The sequence below is a fragment of the Castor canadensis genome, chromosome 7 (genome assembly GCF_047511655.1).
Source record: "Castor canadensis chromosome 7, mCasCan1.hap1v2, whole genome shotgun sequence".
In the NCBI taxonomy this organism is placed as follows: Eukaryota; Metazoa; Chordata; class Mammalia; order Rodentia; family Castoridae; genus Castor; species Castor canadensis.
This window is the reverse complement of record NC_133392.1, coordinates 109,103,375-109,123,846: the sequence shown is the minus strand read 5'-3', so window position 1 is coordinate 109,123,846 and position 20,472 is coordinate 109,103,375. Positions and strand designations below refer to the sequence as shown.

The following is a 20,472-nucleotide window of genomic DNA, read 5'->3' as shown; positions in this document are numbered from 1 at the left end:
TTAAATAGATGTCAATATCAATATATCATGTGAAACTGATGGGTACTTAACTAAAATGACTTGCAGATGGTCAGCCAATACAATCCAATCACTTGTGGGAAGTTCTTTGCAGTTGAGATATCATAGGTATGTATTATTTTTGCTGCTTTGTTTTCTGTGGGTATGGTGAGATAAAGATTATCTACTGAAATATTACCATAACGGTAGCCTTATAAATTTTCTTCCTGAAAGCAGAGGCAGGATATAATTAACTGGGAAATGTCTGAGGGTTTGAGGGATTATATAAAATGCAATCTTCTTTCCCTCCCTCCCTCCTTCCTTTTTTTTCTTATCTCCCTCCCTCTCTCCCTTCCTTTCCTTTCTTTCTTTTCCTTCTTATTTTCCTGAGTACTGGGGGTTGAACTCAGGGTCTTGAGTTTGCTGGGCAGTCACTCTACCACTTGAGCTACACTTCTAGATTTTTTTTGCTTTTAGTTATTTTTGAGATAGGGTCTCACATTTTTTTTTGCCCCAAATGGCCCAGACTGCAATTCTATTTAGGCTTCCTGTGTAGCTGGGATGATAGGCACATGCTACCAATATCCAGCTTGGTTATTGAAATGGGAGTCTGGCTACCTTTTTGTCTAGGCTGACCTCAAACCATCCTTGTAATCTCTGCCTTCCTATAATTTTTTCTCATGGTGGGATTATAAGCATGAGCCATGGCATCTGGCTAGTAATGGCAATTCTTGAAAAATATTCCTACCTGAGCTTAAGAAAATTGTAATATGTTACTTCAAATTATCATGTCTGACAACTAATTATCTAAAACTGAATATTAACTCTTGAATGATATGCAAGAAAAGTTTATATACATTTTAATTTGACTTAGAGAATTGTTTAGAGTAGAATGTGGAGGATTAAAAAAGTTTAATATTTTAGAAAAAAGTTAGAGTCAGAGACATGAAGATTATAAGAAACAATATGAATGCTTTTAGAACTAGGTGAGGAGCTGAGTGTGCTGTTTCACACTTGCAATCCCAGCTACTCTGGAGGTGGAATCAGGGGGATTGGGAGTTCCAGTCTGGACAAAGTTAGCAAGATCCTTTCTCAAAAGGAAAATTCAGTGATAGAGCACTTGCCCAGTAAGTGTGAGGCCCTGAGTTCAATCCCTAGGTGAGGTTATTCAGGACATAAACAATAGTTAATAAGAAGTAATGAGTTTATTAAGTAGAAATTTGTGCTTGCTTATTTTTACCTTGGTTTTTAAAAGACATGTTTTCATGGTATTTCCCTTGTCTTTACCTAGCATTTATCTAAAATGATATTATCTTGATTAGAACTTAAAAATTACATTTTAATTTTTACAATATTCTATCAGAGTTTTCAAGTACATATACTGTTCTTAAACACTATACCTCAGTATATTATTTGTATTGGAGACTTTCACTTTGTACAGTGTGCTCTTTTGTTCTTTAAATCTAAAATTTGAACTTGAAAATTATACCCTCTTCCTCCAATACTGTGACCTGAACTTTGTTTTTAATTCTATGAGCCTATTCTTGTGTATAGTAGAAAAAAATGCACCAATTTCTACATTTCTCAAATGGGAATAACAGCTATCTTTATCCTACCTGCTTTGAGTATTTTTAAGTCAACAGAAAGTTTGTGGTATGCCATTTTACTTTTACAATCTGTCCTTACATTCTTCCCATGGCATTTTCACATTAAAAGATGTGTTTGTGGAAGTCTGCTACATAAGCTCCCTGCCTCATTTCCTTACTGACAGCTACAGGATAACCATGAAACTAAGTGCGTATACTTGAGTGAGCTCTAAGCCTTCCAAGCCTTAATTTCCTTGCCTATAAAACGTGGAGGTAATAGTCTTATGGAGTTTCTAAGAGAATTAATGATGTATTTCATTTAATTATGATTAAATGATATAACTTCTCCTAGAAAACATTCAACAGATGGTTATTGCTGTTACGAGAGTGCTGCGAATCATTTGCTCTTGTAGACTGCTCTTATTTTCTTCTCAGAGATGACCTCTTTTTCTTCATTTTCATTTTTTTCTCACCATTACTTATTCTAACACACACACACACACACACACACACACACACACACACACACTGGAAATGTCAAGGAAATTTAAAAAAACATAACTTTTTTTACTTTCTTCTCACTTCCTCACTCCCACCTCTGTGGAGTCACTGCTACTTCAGCCACTTAAATGCCATAGTCAGAGCAAATAGTGACCGAAAAGCTGTGTCAAAGAAGTGCTGTATGTTCTAAGGTAGAGTGTTGGTTGAGTCTCAAACATTTTTTCCTCAATTCTTTTTGATTTGAAATAGGAAGAATTAGGGCACTGCTGATGAAGCTGTACTTTACTGTCAGTTACATGTTAAATTTATGGTAGAATTTAATCTCCTATTTAAAGTGTGAGGAAGTTGCCTTATTCCCATCTCAGGAGTTACTTTTGATCTATTCTTTGAAAATTGTATCATTAATAAAAATATTAGCTTGACTTTATTGTTATCTCTAACTGTATTATCTTTCTGTCAGAGCATTTTCATGTACACTCAACATAGTGACTAATGAAATATTTTGTAGGAATTACCCTATGCTTCTATGGATAGACATAGGATTGGGATATAGCTGGGAATTCAAGAGTACCTTTCTAATTAAAAAAAAATGTATTTTTAGATGGACCAAAACTATCTCTTTTAAACACCGACTTTCTCAAACATTCTTATTGCTTTGATCTTAATGCTGTGTACTAATTGATAATTTTTGTATCTTTTAAGGAGCAGCCTTTATTGTTCTGATAGACCATCTGTTCAAACCATATCTGAGCCCAAAGATTGCCATTTGCAGAAGGATGGCTTTTATGAATGCATTTTCCAGCCAATCTTTCTGTTGTCTGGCTACACAATGTGGATTAGGATCAACCACACTTTAGGTTCACTTGACTCTCCACCAACATGTGTCCTCCCTGATTCTGTAGGTATGTCAAATTGTGTTGTGTGTTTGCATTTTAGTTAGTATATTTGAATGCAAATCAAATCAGGATTAATGTTGTCCTTTGACATTTTCTCATCACTGTAGATTTTCCAGAGAAAATTGTTTATGTTTACAATGGAATAAGAAGATGATCAGCCTTAGAAAGCTTTATAGGTTTGAGTTTATGTTATGTTACTGAGTTTAGTTTATATTATTTATAGTCTGCTTGTTCATAATCATGGATAACTATTTCACAGCAATTGGAATATTTTCGGCATACTACTCGATGAATTACATGGGCCATTATGAATGAAATTTAGTGATTTTTTAAAATAAATAATACAAACTAGGCTTTTCTTCCAGTGTAGTTATGAAAATAGTTGGTGTTTCTAATTCAAAAGTCTAAATTGGATAATCCAAGAGTTTTTATAATCAGAGTAGTCATAACCCAAGGCTTTAGTTTGTGAGGCTGTATGGCAGAAGCATTCAAAACATTTGAAGTGAAGTGGAGAAAATAGACAAGAATGATGATATCCATCATGGTATTTAAGACATTCTTTATAAAAGACATTCCGAGATCAAAGGATTCAGAGAGCTCTTGAGAAATTTGATATCCCTCTGATATCATTGTGAAATCTTTGATAAGTGACCCGTGTGTAAACAGAAGTTAAAGAATAGCTTTCTTTTTCACATACCAACTGGATCTATGCCTTCTGCATGGAGTCTCCCATCCACTCTTGGTACAGATAATCCAGACATGATGATGTAAATGTAATTGGCACTGTGAAGTTAATGCTGGAAGTCATGACACAGTTAGGAGCTCCAGAGGTGCCTGGTTATGCTTAGGGTTTCAGGCTCTCCATTTCAAACATGTCAAGTTTCCAAATTGTCTTTTATTGTTAGGAAAAGTGGCCCTTAAAAATTAAGAACTCAGGGAAAATGTATGTAGTGGATGTAAGTCTAAGCTAAAGTTTTCAGTTAAGAAAACAAAATGTTGATAAGAAAACAAGACAACTTTTTTCTTTGCATTTCTCTTTTAAGATTATGTCTTTAAACATATCTTGTTCATATATTTATATTTTAAGAACTGTCTTAAAAAAATCACTTGCCATCCAGGTCATCTTTGCCTCTATTTCTGCTTATTAAATGCCTATTTTTTTCAGAGTATAGAAACTAAGGTTTTACTTTGTGAGACTACTACCTTTAATCTTGGCCTAGAAATACTCCATAATAGTGAAGGAAGCGTTTGAAACCCAGAGAAGTAGCAATTGGTGAAGTGCATGTGAGTTTTTTTGGCCTGCAATTAAAACTCCATGGAGAACAGAGATTTCCACTGATAATTATCAGGTTTTCAGTATGATTACTTTCGCTTGTAGAGCCCATGGTTCAATTTCTTTTCTTTCTTCCTTCCCTCCCTTCCTTCTTTCCTCTTTATTTTTTTCTTTTTCTTTCCTTTCCCCTCTATGCTATAAATTGAACCCAGGGCCCTGCTCATGCTAGGCAAGCACTCTATCCACTGCACTTATACTCCCAGTCCTAACGACGCAATTTCTAATCAGTTCTATCAACTTGCAGAGTGACATGGATAATGTACTGATTTTTTTCAATCAATCTCTTTGTTTGCAAAATAGAGACAATTGTTATCTTACATATTACATAAGATTATAAGAGAGATAATAAGGGAACAATTTAGAAAGCTTTTAAAAAAGATATTGCTTTATAAATATAAGTTATTAAGATAAACTAATATTTTTAAGCATTAATTACTTTTAAGCTACCATTGCCTAATATCATTTTTACCATTTCTAGTAAAACCACTGCCTCCATCTAGTGTGAAAGCAGAAATTACTGTAAACATTGGATTATTGAAAATATCTTGGGAAAAGCCAGTCTTTCCAGAGAATAATCTTCAGTTCCAAATTCGATATGGCTTAAATGGAAAAGAAATACAGTGGAAGGTATCTTTTACTTAGACATTTCTTCAGCTTGCCTCACTAAATGTTGTTTCTTATAATGTTTAAGAGTTTCATTGCTTAACATCAATACCAAAAGTATACACTGTAATCTGTATTTATTTTCATCAAAGTCTAACCTTTTTGAGGACAAAATTTCTTGATCCATCATTTCCCAAAGTATGTTTCACACAACATTGGTCTTATAAAATATCCTTTGAAAAGAAGATTGCATGGTTAAATAAGTTTAGGAAACTCTGTATCTCTGTGCCTTCCTAGGGTAGAGGAACATATTAAAGGTCTGGAGAGATCTAACATTAAAGAAACACTTGTGACTTTATTTTATCCAAGGGTTTTCAAACTTGTTTTTCTAAGGAACATCTTCTCCACTAACATCTATTAATGTCCTTTAGTACACATGGGTTTAATGGAATACTTTTTGAAAGCATCTGCTTTTATTAAACAACCAGAATCATATTTACAGTGGCAAGAGCAAATTTAATGGCTTTTCCTGTCAGTTTTGTGACTTCTGCTTGCAAAGACCTAGAAATATCAAAAAATGTATTTATGTCATGAGATCACAATTATTTCAATTAAGCTGAATGTGAGTTTTATCTGCTTGATTTTCTAGAGAGGATCCTACCAAGAACTAAGTTAAAATTCTTAAGTCTTTACGGATAGATGATTAGAGGAAAAGGACCAGTAGAAGGATGAGAGAATGTTAGGGAAATGAGATTGAAAGTGAATCAGTCCAAAAGGTTGTCCTCAGCAAGGCAATGAAAAAATGCACAAAACATCCTTACTTTAGGCCAGGCACAGTGACTCCAGCCTGGAATCCTAACTACTCAGGAGGTGGAGATTGAGAAGATCCCAGTTTGAAGCCAGGCTGGGCAAAAAGCTCACAAAACTCCATCTCAACCAGTAAAAGCTGGGCATGGTGGTGCACACCTGTCATCCATCTATGCGGGAAGCACATATAGGAGGATCACTGTTCAGGCCAGAGCAGGCATAAAGTGAGACCCTATCTTAAATTTAAGGTCAAAAAGGGCTGGGAGTTTGGCTCAGGTGTGATGGCACCTGCCTAGCAAGCACAAGGCCCTGAGTTCAACTCCCAGCTCTGTCTTCAAAAAAAAAGAAACCCTTACTTGAAGAGACTCATAATCTAAGCTCAATATGACATTTCTGAAAGCAGAAAACGCAAATCAGTTTTCTCTTAATTTTGGGATGTTGTAAAGTTTACAATAAAAATGTGCTTCAGGGCCTAAAGATCCATCTAAAGCTGTGACTTATTTTACAGGTGCATGAGGTATATGACGCAAAATCAAAATCTGCCAGTGTCCCTGTGCCAGATCTGTGTGCAGTCTATGCAGCTCAGGTGCGCTGTAAGAGGTTAGATGGTCTGGGATACTGGAGCAATTGGAGCAATCCAGCCTACACAGTTGTCATGGATGTAAAAGGTCTGCAAAGGTTTTGTAAATGTGTCTTGAAAGTGCATAAGCGTGTGCTTCAAATATGACTAAAAATGTTCTTTCTAAAAACACATGTACAATTTGAGCTCCTTGTTGTTTTGCAGTTCCAGTGAGAGGACCTGAATTTTGGAGACTAATTAATGGAGATATTACTAAAAAAGAGAAAAATATCACCTTACTTTGGAAGGTATTCCTGCTTCTTACTTTATTCTTAAATTTTGCTTTTATTTTCTTAAAAGGTAGACTTCACTGCTCATAACCCTGTCATTATTAATCTCCCAGATAATCTGCAGTCTGTATTTTCATTTCATTTTTGAGATATGATTGCAAGGAGCTAATATGTGTAGTGGCTCGAGCATTTGCATGGAGCTAATGTCATTAGTATTCTGGCAAAGTCCTTTAGACTCTTAGGGTCTCACTTTTCTCATCTGTATGAATGTAGGAGTGTAAAAATTGTGTTCATGTTTAATCCTAAACAATGTACGTGTGGCTTTCCCCTCATATTTTAAGCACATCTAAAACATAAGATTGTTGAATCTAGATGATGGCATATAAATAATTTTTCCATAAATGGTGGATAGAAAACTCAAAGCATTTCTGTCCCAAATGACTTGATTTCTATTTCAAGTGATCAGTAGATACCAAATTTAAGACTGATTTGGAAGTAAACACATGAAGTAAAATAATATTTATGTCACCGTAAATGTGAAATTTAAGTTCATCCCCCAAGAGTAAATTAAATTAATACGTGTTTTCCTGATTCCTGAAAATGGTTTCCTGATGTAAGCTCAATCCTTATGTAAAAACTGAGGTGTATAAGAGTTTATGCACATTTAACTTGTAAATCCAATTACTATATATGTTGCTTAATAATCAATGCAATTCCTAAACTGTTTTTCACTTCCATATTTCTAACTTAATGTTCTTAAAGTTAACATTAAGAACTGAGACTGAAGGAACGAGTAGGAAATACTCTGGAATTAATAGGTATAGGCAAGAACTTTCTCAATGGAACCCTAGCAGCACAGCAACTAAGAGAGAGCATAGATAAATGGGACTTCGTAAAACTGAAAAGCTTCTGCTCAACAAAAGAAATGGTCTCTAAACTGAAGAGACCACCTACAGAGTGGGAGAAAATATTTGCCAGCTACACATCAGACAAAGGACTGATAACCAGAATATATAGGGAACTTAAAAAACTAAATTCTCCTGAAATTAATGAACTAAGAAAGAAATGGGCAAGTGAACTCAACAGAACTTTTTCAAAAGAAGAAATTCAAATGGCCAAAAAACACATGAAAAAATGCTCACCATCTCTAGCAATAAAGGAAATGTAAATTAAAACCATACTAAGATTCCACCTCACCCCTGTTAGAATAGCCATCATTAGCAACACCACTAACAACAGGTGTTGGCGAGGATGTGGGGAAAAAGGAACCCTCTTACACTGGTGGTGGGAATGTAAACTAGTACAACCACTCTGGAAAAAAATTTGGAGGCTACTTAAAAATCTAAACATTGATCTACCATATGATCCAGCAATACCACTCTTGGGGATATACCAAAAAGACTGTGACACAGGTTACTCCAGAGGTACCTGCACACCCATGTTTATTGCAGCACTATTCACAATAGCCAAGTTATGGAAACAGCCAAGATGCCCCACTACTGATGAATGGATTAAGAAAATGTGGTACCTATACACAAAGGAATTTTATGCAACCATGAAGAAGAACGAAATGTTATCATTCACAGGTAAATGGATGGAATTGGAGAACATCATTCTGAGTGAGGTTAGACTGGCCCAAAAGACCAAAAATCATATGTTCTCCCTCATATGCGGACATTAGATCAAGGGCAAACACAACAAGGGGATTGGACTTTGATCACATGATAAAGCGAGAGCACACAAAGGAGGTATGGGGATAGTAAGACACCTAAAAAACATTTACTGCCCTCAACGCAGAGAAACTAAAGCAGATATTTTAAAGCAACTGAGGCCAATAGGCGAAGGGGACCAGGAATTAGAGAAAATGTTAGTTCAAGAAGAATTAACTTAGAAAGTAACACACATGTACAGCAAATCAACATGAGTCAACTCCCTGTATAGCTATCCTTATCTCAACTAGCAAAAACCCTTGGTCCTTCCTATTATTGCTTATACTCTCTCTTCAATAAAATTAGAGATAAGAGCAAAATAGTTTCTGCTGGGTAGCGAGGGGTAAGGAAAGGGCAAGGGAGGGAGTGGGGGGGTAAAGGAGGAGGTGGGGGAAAGGGGGGAGAAATGACCCATACATTGTATGCACATATGAATAAAATAAAAATTAAAAAGAAAAAGAAATGCTGGACTTGGTTATCCTGCATATTAAATTCAAATAGGACTAATTAACTTGTTCATAGCTGCTTTACATCTCTTATTACTCAATAAAATATTTGAAAAAACTAAAAAAAAAAGAAAAACTGAGACTGTCATTTATTATCTTCCAATTACTTCTCATGTTTCCACCTCCTGGGGGATTTGGGGTCTGTACCAAGTAGGGTGTAGAACTCATTGAAGAAGGAGGCTCTGCTGAATAAGAAACAGCTGTCTTTCCTAACAGAAATTTTTCTTTTTTTCCATCCATCTGTGGATGACTGCTTCAAAGATCTGAGAGTTTCTACAGTGAGGAACAGTGCGTCCTTCTCCCCTCTTCCCACCCTAATGTGCCCTACAACAAAACAATTGCCTTTCTTCCCAGATAGTTCTTATGCTTTCTTTATATCCTGGGTTCCATGTTTCCTCAACAATGCTGTCCAGTGGCAGTTTCTGTAATGATGGAAGTGGTTTGTATCTGCATTGTCCTGTGTCGTACACACACACATGTGACTATTAGAGCTTGAAATGTGTGTAGGTGACACAGAAACTGAATTTTAGCTTTAATTAATTTAAATTTAAATGGTCACAAGTGGTTAGTGGCTATTATATTGGGCTGCACAACTCTGTGGGTTCTTTAGGGTTGATTTGAGGGAGGGAGAAAGTACGCTTATGAATCTATATTCTTCCAAGGAGCTCGGATGCCTTTTATTTGTTCACTACCATTCATTAACCTTCTCTTAATTTTACATTGTTTTGTTTTGTTTTTCTAATCTGGGGTAGTAGTTCCTTGCTAGTTAGCTTTCTATCATAGTGACAAAATATGTGTGATAAATTACTTATTAAGAGGAAAGTTTCGTTTTGGTTCATTGTTTTGAAGGTTTCAGTTCACGGACTGTTGGTTCCATTGCTTTTGGGCCGGTGGCAAGGTAGTACATCATGGTGGGAGCATGTGGCCATTATTATAATTAAACAAGTAATATTGATACAGTGTTGTGTCACGCCTCCATATGCTCTTCTTGGTTATTAGAGTTTCTTAGAACTTTGTTCTTGATGAACTTGGCATGTTTGAGGAAGACTGGTCATGTATGTTGTAGGTGTCTCTCAGATAGGTTTTGCTTGATGTGTTCTCATGATTCGGTTATTGTTATGGGCGTTTGAGAGGAAGACCATAGATGTAGAGCACCAATTTTATCACCATTTAACCACATCACACTAAGGGTGCACATAACCAACATGACTTAACAGAGTTGATGCTAACCTTGCTAACATGGCTGAGGTGTTTGTATGGTGTCCCTCTGTGCAGTTGCTTTTTTTTTCCTCTCCTTTCCATATTAGACTTTTTGAAATGAAGACACTATATTCAGACCCTGCTTGAGGGTTGAGAGGTTCTACCTCTTTGAGGGTGGAGGATCTACATAACTTATTTATAGTTCTTTTGCATGGGAGACTAGTCTGCTCTCCCATATTTGTTTATTACTTCAATCATTTATATTGGTATTGAATGTGAAGGTTTATGTTATGTGTTGGGTCAGACTCCAGCATAGGTTAAATCTTCCTTGTCTGAAATGCTTAGAACCAAAGTGTTTCAGATTTTTGAGTTTTTCAGATTTTAGTATATTGGTGTATTCTTTACTAGCTAATCATCCCTAATATGAAAATCTGAAATCCAAAATAATCTGAAATATCAACCTGTTTAAGCATTAACATGCTACTCAAAATTTCAGATTTTGAAGCATTGTAGTTGAGACCTGAACTACTTTATTTTGATGTTCATATTTTTTTTTCTACTTCAGTCATTAGGAGCTTTATCAAGCTTTTATCAGTTGTCCGTTTGACAAAAATTGAGAAACACTGTTCCAGTCTGTGGTACAGAGTACAGCTTTCTATGGCCTTATAAGGGATTGACAGCACATAATCTTACTTGCAATAAGTAAAGATGATTGGGAAGTAGGGTATATTGTTAGAGTTTTTAGAATGGGAGACTAGCATTGGATTCAGTATTCATTTTAAGATACATAAGAAACTTTAAAAACACAGTGTGATTTTTTTAAAGTCTCCAGAACAGATTTCCTGGAGCCATGTATACTGTCTGGATAGCCTCTAGTGCTAGTTAACCTTTGCAAACTTTTCCCTTTCTAAATAATCTTCTAAGCACATGACACCAAGGGAAAACTAATGACAAATCTTACTAGGATTAATATAAGTGATGATCAATATCTCATCTCTTTCTTTACAAAATCTGAGAATTGATCCTTGTTTGCTTGTCAGATGAGGAAATGTTCCTTGTCAGTCATTCCTTCTCTAAAATTAGAGCGAAACTTCTTAGTAGAAAAGTGTCCTAATTGTTTCCTTTCTTCATTATTTTCAAGGTATTTACTCTCTGGGTCTTAAGAGAAAATGCAAAATGGGGGAAAATAAGTTTGTTATGTTCCAGGACTACCCAGACATGTTGACAGAGAGTGTGGTTGGAGGCAGCTTCTGTTGCTCTCCACCTTCCCTCAGCTTTGCACTGGACAGTTCCTGCCTTGATCTAACCTCTGCCTCCTGCTGGGAAATGTGAGATAAGAGCTTCATGAGCTCAGTTGCTATAAAAAGCCCTGAACTCCTTAAACTAATCAGTTTTTTATGTTTACTACAGCCCCTGAAGAAAAACGACTCATTGTGCAGTGTGAGCAGATATGTGGTAAAGCATTGCACAACCCACAATGGAACATGGTCAGAAGATGTGGGAAATGGCACCAAGTTCACTTTCCTGTGGACAGAGCAGGCACATACAGTTTCAGTTGTGGCCATCAATTCCATTGGTGCTTCCTTTGCAAATTCTAACCTAACATTCTCTTGGCCCATGAGCAAAGGTAAGAAGAGATATAGAGCAGTAATCCAGCGTTCCTTTTAGTATTAACCTTTATACAGCCTTCCCTTTCTAAGTTATCTTCTGGGCAGTCTGGGGTTCACTTTCATCCTTCAACTCTTCCTTGTCAGAAAAAAAACCCAAAATACATTGCACACTGATTATGTTCGTGTGGTAGAACATTTTGAAATGTTATTATAATAAATGAGAATATTCAAGTAAATCTAATACTTAAACCTTGAGGAGTGATAAAGGTTGCAGGTCACTCTCTTCTCTCTGTGTAGTGTGTAAAAATAAATGTATACAGTATCTTAAATGTAGACATATATAGCATTTTATTATATATAGCATATGATATAGACACTATTCACTATAGTATATATTTTCATATATGGTATATATAAGCAAGTAGTATATTTATAGTATTTATATACAGTATTTTATACATACGCAGTAGTAGTGTGGAATACTATATGGATTCAGGTTAAATGCTGAGACTTGAGAACTACTGTGGACTTCATTTGATGTGAGTGGCAGATACTTTTTCATTAATTTGATATATTTGATTATTTGGAGAATTGAGAACCACTTTCAATAGGAGTTTCTAATTTGGATTATACATTTAAAGTACACATTTTAGTGGACAATACAAATTTCCTGTATCTCTACCAATCTCCAAAGACCTTTCCAAGTGTTATTTCTCCCCAAAGTCTTTGCTTATTACTTTTGTTTTTTTTTTTTTAATTTAGGTCCTTGCCCCTTGCAAGGCATGCACTCTGCCACTTGAGGCATGCTTCTAGCACTTTTTGCTTTAGTTATTTTTCAGGTTTCACACTGCCCTCAGACCACAATCCTTCTACCCAGGCCTCTTGCATAGCTGGGATTATAGGTACGAGCTGCTGTGCCTGGCCTGTTTATTACTTTAATTGAGTATGTCTTATCTCTTTAAGTCTCAGAGTGCTTTCTACATTTCTTAAAATATTTCGTATCCTGTTATGATTACTTTTGAATGCATAATATACAATGTTTTGCACTGAAAACATTATCAGTAAATATGTTCTAGACATATTTGTTGAATGCTTCAGCATGCTGTGGTGGAAATTTCCACAGGGGAAAAACTATAATTTTTACATCATTCAGAGTCTAGTAGGTGAACAGATATCAATCAGATGATCACGCAAGTGAACGTCTACTTCGAAATTGAGATAAGTGTCCTTAGGAAAAGAACATAATTTTATGAAATAAAAGAAAGGAACCTTACCTGGCTTTGAGGGTCAGAGCAGCCATTTTGAGGAAATAGTACTGAAGTGAAATCTGACATGTGAATAGGAATTAAATTTCCCCCAAAGGTTTGGGAGGTGGGAAGAGCACTGGTTTCCAACAGAGCAGCAGCCTGATCAAAAGTCTCCACAGACAGGACAGAAAATGAAGGAAGACCAGGGTGGCATCAGTGCGGAAAACACAAAAGGCAGAGAGGTGGGTTGAGGTAGCAATGTCATCCTCAGATGTGGAAATGCACTGGAGGCTTTTAAGTGGTGCTCTGTGCTGAGGGTGTTGGAACGGACAGATTTGTGCTTTGCAGGTATCCTTCCATCAGTGGAGAGAAAAGATCCGAGAGTATGGTTAATATGCTTGTGCAGGATTCCAGCTGAGAACAATTTTGACTATGTAACAGAATTCCTTTTTTAAGGTTTTAGGTAAAATCACTTTTCTCCTCCATAAATATTCAGATATCTCTCTGCTTATGTGACTCTCACGATTCAACAATAATCGTCATGTATTATGTATGTAAAAATCATCTGCCTTCTCTTCCTTTTACCCTCATCCAATAGGTTATAGACTCCTCAAGGGTGTTAGTCAATTTTTATTAATTTTGAACTTAAAAATGAATTTCCTTCTTTTCCCTTCAGTAAATATCGTGCAGTCACTCAGTGCTTATCCTTTAAACAGCAGTTGTGTGATTCTTTCCTGGATGCTATCACCCAGTGATTACCATCTAATGTACCTTATTGTTGAATGGAAAAATCTTAATGAAGATGATGAAATTAAATGGCTTAGAATCCCTTCAAATGTTAAGAAGTATTATATTCATGGTAAGTATACTGAAGTTTAATAAGTTTCTTTCATGAGTTAGCATGATACTACAGACTAGTAGTTAATTAAAACTTCAAATATATAGATAATATTCCATGTTAATGCTTACAATCTCATCACCTTATCAAAACATTTTGTTCTGTTTGCTTTGACTCTTTTTCATTGCTATGTTTTGCACAGATATAATCATATCTCATATCATGTATTTCTCCCTGTTTCTTTCTACCTTTATTTTTGATGATCTCATAACCTTTTATTCTAAAGTCTACTTATTCATTTATTTGATATTACTTATGTTGCTTCCAGCTTTATTGCTTTTAAAACTCTTTAAATGGCTTCTAATATCTAATGCCAGATTGTTTTCCCAAACTGTGTACCCATTTTTAATGTCATTGGCAATGATCACAAAGTTAAACTAAAGGTCTGAGGACCTAAACCTTGTGCCTAGGCCAGTGTAGTTAATGAAAGGTAGACCAGTTATTCCAAAGGCATGCTAAGTGTATGTGTAAGGGTACAATGTAACATCTCCATGTCAGAGTAGGGACTAAGGGAAGTCAAATAAGGAAGCCAAGGATTGCCATGGTTTTACTTACAACAGCTACAGGAATTACACTTTCATTTCATTCCATAATTTAGCTCAGGGTAAGTTTGTTGTAAATTGTTCATGGGGGACTGAGTTCATTATCACTGTTGTCTAGGTGGTTACTCTCTATGCCTTTATTTAAACCAGGGTGATAGAGAATGTAGACTTCAAAAGACCAGTCTCTGTTAGAATAATATTCGTATGTTATTACCATTTGTAAAAATCATTATCATATCTGTCTTGAGTGTTACTATGGTGATGGCCATTTTCTAAGTATCTAAACCCCAGATGCTACAAGAGGACTCCTGGTCTCCATCTTCATCTTCTTTGCATAGGATTTCACAAGACTAGTTTCCCAGATACCTTTAATTGGGAAACTAAATAAAATAAATTCCTACAGAAAGAGAACATTGTCTACTTTGAGGATAAGGAAAAGAAGGGAGCACATATTTTCCTGGAAAAGGAAATGAGGGAAAGAGAGAGCTCATTTTTCCTGAACTTGAATAAATTGGCTATCACTGGAACATACCTTTGAAAAATTACAATTGTCTATGTCTGGGTAAGATTTTTGAGAAATTATTTGGGAAACAATTATCATTGCTGGATAATTTGGATGTTTAGGTCATTTAAAAAAAGCCTTTTAATAATAAATTTAATCTATAAATAACTACTGATTTCTAATGTTGGAATATGGCTTATACTTTTATATATATGTTCCATCAATATTACTTAAATATAAATGGGCCTTTACCATATTTTTTTCCTCAGATCATTTTATTCCCATTGAGAAGTATCAGTTCAGTCTTTATCCAATATTTATGGAAGGAATGGGAAAACCAATGATAATTAATGGTTTCACGCAAGGTAAAAATTTTTCTTTTAGTTTCTTTTTACACTAGTATGTGTTTCCTAATCTGTTAGATGTGGTGTTGCCATTGGACTATTTTTTTTTCTGACAGAATTATGGAAGAGTTAAGAGCCTTATGTAGATTTGTCATGGGGTAGAAATATATTTTTTTCTCTAAAAATAGTACCAGGTAGATTGTTAGAGTGAAGTTTGCTGGGCCTCTTATATTTCTGTTTCATCTTATGGTACTTGAGTACCAGCATTTTGATTTTGTTATTAGTTTTTAAGTTGTCTTCAAATGCAAGTGACCCAATAATATGGTTTCAAGGGAGAAACATTTGATCTGCTTTCAGAATGAAAATAATTTTAAAAATTGCTTTTTAGTCAACAAATATTTATTGAATATTTTTCTAAGAACTGGGGTATACATGATGAACATAAGTCTCTACTCTTATGGAGCCTAAATTCCAAAGATCTAATGCAAGTGATAAATAAATTATGCAAAATATAACATCAGATAAAAATAAGTGCCTTGAGGAAAATAAAAGTAGATGAAGGGTTTTGGTTAAAATGTGGTGTTTTAGTCAGAAATGGCCAGGAATGGTCTTTTCATGGGGGTGATGTTCCAGTAAAGCCCTGTGTATAAAAAGGGAAGAACACTCCAGGCAAAGGCATAGCATGTGCAAAGGCCCTGGAGAGTCAGCATTGTCCAAGAAACAGTGATCAGGTCAGTGAATCTGGAGTGAACAAGATAAAGATTGGCAGGTGTTGTAGGCTGGGTTCTCTAGACTCATCATGACAACTTTAGGATTTTTTTTAGTACTGTAGGGTTTAAACTCAGGGCCTTTTACTTGCCCTACTATTTGAGCTATGCCCATAGCCCTATCATAGCTACTTTAACTGGCACTTTGACTAATATAATCTAAAAGTGATCAGATGGAGAAACTTAGCAAATAAATAATTTAAAAATATTTTGCTGAATTTTAAGTATAATACTAAACAAAATAATTATTTTGTTAATGTGAACATAACATACTATTATTTTCCTCTTTTTATTTTTACATTTTGAAGATTATACAGATGCATGATAAAATCAGAAAAAGTCTACTATAATTTTTATGTAGCAATAAATATTTTCTTAAGCTTCTGAGCTGTATGAATTATATTTCTTTTACAGATAACAATGAAAAACAGCAGAATGATGCAGGTCTATATGTAATTGTGCCAATAATTATTTCCTCTTGTGTCTTATTGCTTGGAACGTTATTAATATCACACCAAAGGTATGGCATTTGATGTTAAGAGTCTGCAGCAAAAGCCCTTACTCATAGTTAAGCCTGATTTAAAACCAAAATCATGAATATTAAAGTGTTCTAAATATTTTTATATGTATTCAGTTTACAATCAAGATGGTATAAAAAAAGAAAGACTTATTTTTAGGAAACGGCTTTCCATTTTGATAAGACAACATAAATCTTGAAGAAGAATTTATATATTCTTGAATATATACATATATATATATATTCAAGAATATATTCCAGCTTATAACAAGAAATCCTGGGTCGCATGTTCTTGGCTATGGTAAAAATGGCCTTCAGAGCTGTGATTTGGACTGAGGATTTTAGTAGCAACCACGGGACCTAAAGGTGGACTTTTAGAGTCCACTTATGATCTGCAGGTACTCTGCTCTTTAGAGGACAGTGCTGCATGGCTCCAGTCTGTCTGGGTTGTCAGACAAATGGCCTTTGAGTTGTCTGGGTGAGTCTGTTGGGCCACATCACTCTGTGTTGAGACATCCACACCCGTAAGGCTGTTTCACACAAACTAAATCTCCATGGAAACTTTTGTATTCCATCAAAAAAAAAAAAAGAGGGCAGGGAGATTTTAGAGTCTGATTTTCCTTTTTAGTCAAGTAAGTTGATGGGGCTGTATCAAGTGGGCTTCTTTCTGATACCCACGATGGCTGTTTTTATTTTTATTTTCTGAGTAAGACTGATGCAAAGTGTTTAGCACAGTGCCTGGCACACAACTTTCAACAAAGTGGGCTATTTTATTAGGATATTGATTATTAACTTGGGTCTAGATAGAAGTTTAGTGGCACTCTCCATGGGATAGAATGTAAATAAATGTAACTGATACAGTGGACTAATGTCTGTGTATTCATTAACTGTTAACATTTTCAATATGAGTGCTTTCCTGTAATTCTGACTCCTTGTTTATTTGTAGAATGAAAAAGCTGTTTTGGGAAGATGTTCCAAACCCTAAGAATTGTTCCTGGGCACAAGGACTTAATTTTCAGAAGGTCACTTTTTCACTATTTTTAACCCAGAATATACAAGACTGTACTTTCAATGCCATGACTTCTAGATCTTCAAATATTTTTAAGATTTAAAAGATTTTGTTAAATTCATTTTAATATGGGCCTGTTTATTATATTTTTAAGAATAGCACGTTATAAGTCTAAGGAGGAAACAAAATTCAGTAAATAGTTTATCATATGCAGGTTAACAATATACATATATTTCTTCTGGTCACAAAACATAATAAAATAAATATTAGAATATTAAAGGTCGAAATTGATGGAGCATAGATATTTGGATATACCATTTTGGTCTAACCCATATTTTGGCAAAAGGCTTGGAATAAATATTTCTAATCTCTATTATTTAATATCCATATTTTCTTAAATCAACTTAAACTATATAAAGTCTTTTCTTTTAATATTATAATCTGAAAAATGCAATTGTCATAATAAAACTTGTATTTATATTTACTTCCATTCAAGTAAAAGTACTTTATGAAATAGGCATATTTCATATAGAATTTTTTAGAAAACTCTAGAGTTTAATGAATGCTTTTTATTAATTCTCATAATTTCCCTTGAAATAAAATTCAGTCTTCATATCAAAAGGCACAATTTTAACACAGAAATTATTTGGAGGTTATAATGCAGGTCATTGTTTACATCTTTATTATTAATCAGTTATGAAAACCCTCGGACTTCCCTTTTGGTACAAATATGGTCCCCTTAAGGTGGTCCTGAACACCTCCCTCTGTAGTCTGGTATCCACTTGTTTCTGCCCCGGACCTTGGGCTCACCTTTACTATTGATTTCTTCCAGCAAGAAAGATCTTGCTCTAGGCCCTTCTTTCCCCAAGCTCTTCTTTAATTACTATAGTTCAGAGAATATTTTCTTCATTAAGTTCCTAGAGCATTTTATTGTGAAATTTATTGTGGATAATGTTCTGAGTGCAGTGAATAGTTCATTCAATGCAAATATTCGTGGAACTCCTTCTGCTATGTGCAGGGTATTAAAGTAGGAGTCATTAAATAATTGCTGGGAATTTCATGAGAGGGGCGTCCACTTATAATGTGCAAGTCACTAAGGTGATGCTTCTCCTATATTCAATCTCAGTGTCTTAGTTTCCTCTCCTATACTGTGAGGTTAGGGTGAGCAATGGCCTATGGGCTGTTATGGAGATTAAAGATGCTACTTGTAGCATAGAAGGGCCACAGTAAATATTAGTTATTATTATTTTAGATTAGTAATACATAATTGAGATTGTTATTATCTTCCACTTACCCTTGGGATAAGTACTATTGTCTCCATTTTATACAAGAAAAAACTAAGTTTACAGTGGTTAGGTAACATTATAGAGCCAAGATTAACTTCCCGATTCATATGAGTTTGGAGTCTGTTCCAGCAGTCATTGTTTTGCATAGCACTGACTTTCAATTTTTCTACATGACTCACAGTGAGAAATACACTTTACCTTCTAACCTAGCACACACATACACGCAGATAAATAAAAATAGAACAAAAATGCACAAAGCATTTTATAACTTGCTTGAAATAGAATGTTTTAAAAATTCCATTTCATTTGTTCATTTGTTTAAAATGCTGTTTGCAACCCACAAAATTGATCTTATAACATTCAAATGGCTTATGATTTGAAGTTAAGAAAATACTGCCTCTTAGCTTATCAACAAATGAACAAATAAATAATAATGTAGACATAATGAACAACTCAAAAGATTGGATTATATGCTTTCATAAGAATAAACAATTCTCTTTTTTGAGAAGAGGCAGCAGTGTAGTTGTGCCTATAATTTCTCTGACTTGCCCTATGTCTCTATTCTCCTCAGCTGTGCTATTGCTACTATAAGCTGTGGACTATCCTTTTATTACAACAGAGTTGCTGTGTTTTTTTTTTTATTCCAAATAACAAAATATTTATTCCTCTTCTTTCTCTTCCAATATGAATGTAACTTGTCATCATGGTGATACTTTAGGTGCAGGTACATGTCATTCTTTCATTTGTTCAACAAGCACCTGGTGAAGATTTGCAAATGAGTTAGATTATTGCTAGGCTCCAGGAGGACACATTTTTCAGAAATTCTCCTTATTTAAATACGTGACAGAGAAGAACAGCTATATTGGAAGGATAGGAAGAACTTGTCTGTATTTGTTTCTCTAAAATAGTTTTATTCTTTCATTCATTCATGTATTTATTTCATTCATTTAGAATATGATTGAATACCTGACCTATCATTCACTTTGCTGTCCCCTGGCCTTGTAATAATGAGAAGACACTGTATGCTCCTGGAGTGTACAGTCTGGAGGAGAAGACAAGCACTAATCAATTTATCATGGAAACAGCCTCATAGTTAATATGAACTATGGTGTGCCAAGAGCTTACGATGTGGGAGATGGCTTAGTGTATGGGATGGGCATGAGTCCATATAGTTAAGGCAGTGACATTTCAACCAAGATTTGGTCGAGAAATAGCCATTAACTCTGCTTGTGGTAGAGATGTAGGGTTCTGCCAAGGTCACCTACAAATACAAAACCAATGGCAGGAAGGACCAGAGCTGATTCACAAACCAGAAGAAGACTAGAAGAGGATTAAGCAAGAGATTTTTCCTTAAACACGAGGGTTTTTAATCAAAATAACTAAATCCTTACCTAAATAAAAAAATTAAGACTCCATTATATAAGTATATATCAGTTTGAGAATGACCATCTTACTGTGTCATAAAAAGAAGCGAAAATTCTCTTTTTCCAGCATGTTAGTCTTTGACAGCTCACCTTTCAACTACTATGAAAATGGCTTCCAAGTTTTACCAGCGCAAGGAAATAATTAGGTTCACCTCAACAAAATGCAGCTTGAACCTGTTTTGATAAAGTTTCCCTTTTCCAGAAAATGACTGGCACAAGGAACTTCTGAGTAGATGCCTTAGTAAATGTTTGTGGATTGCATCCCACCCCACTGTCTCCCTTAACACTCCCTAAAGATGAGCAGGTGTCTTAGCAGGCCACCTGCCAAATATTATATGC

The 20,472-nt window shown here is 35.0% G+C and overlaps 1 protein-coding gene across 6 annotated transcripts in view; it reads left to right on the top strand.

The window, feature by feature from the left end:
* The window catches only part of Lepr (leptin receptor), a 110,454-nt gene that overhangs the window by 75,668 nt on the left and 14,314 nt on the right, over window positions 1–20,472 (top strand). For all 6 annotated transcript variants that reach the window (XM_074079866.1, XM_074079861.1, XM_074079863.1 and 3 more), the window contains 10 exons: window positions 9–126; window positions 2,787–2,986; window positions 4,792–4,940; window positions 6,232–6,391; window positions 6,508–6,590; window positions 11,398–11,614; window positions 13,521–13,703; window positions 15,056–15,151; window positions 16,312–16,417; window positions 17,361–17,436. In XM_074079866.1, coding sequence (XP_073935967.1) covers window positions 9–126; window positions 2,787–2,986; window positions 4,792–4,940; window positions 6,232–6,391; window positions 6,508–6,590; window positions 11,398–11,614; window positions 13,521–13,703; window positions 15,056–15,151; window positions 16,312–16,417; window positions 17,361–17,436 — 1,388 coding nt within the window. The remainder of the gene's footprint in view (window positions 1–8; window positions 127–2,786; window positions 2,987–4,791; window positions 4,941–6,231; window positions 6,392–6,507; window positions 6,591–11,397; window positions 11,615–13,520; window positions 13,704–15,055; window positions 15,152–16,311; window positions 16,418–17,360; window positions 17,437–20,472) is intronic.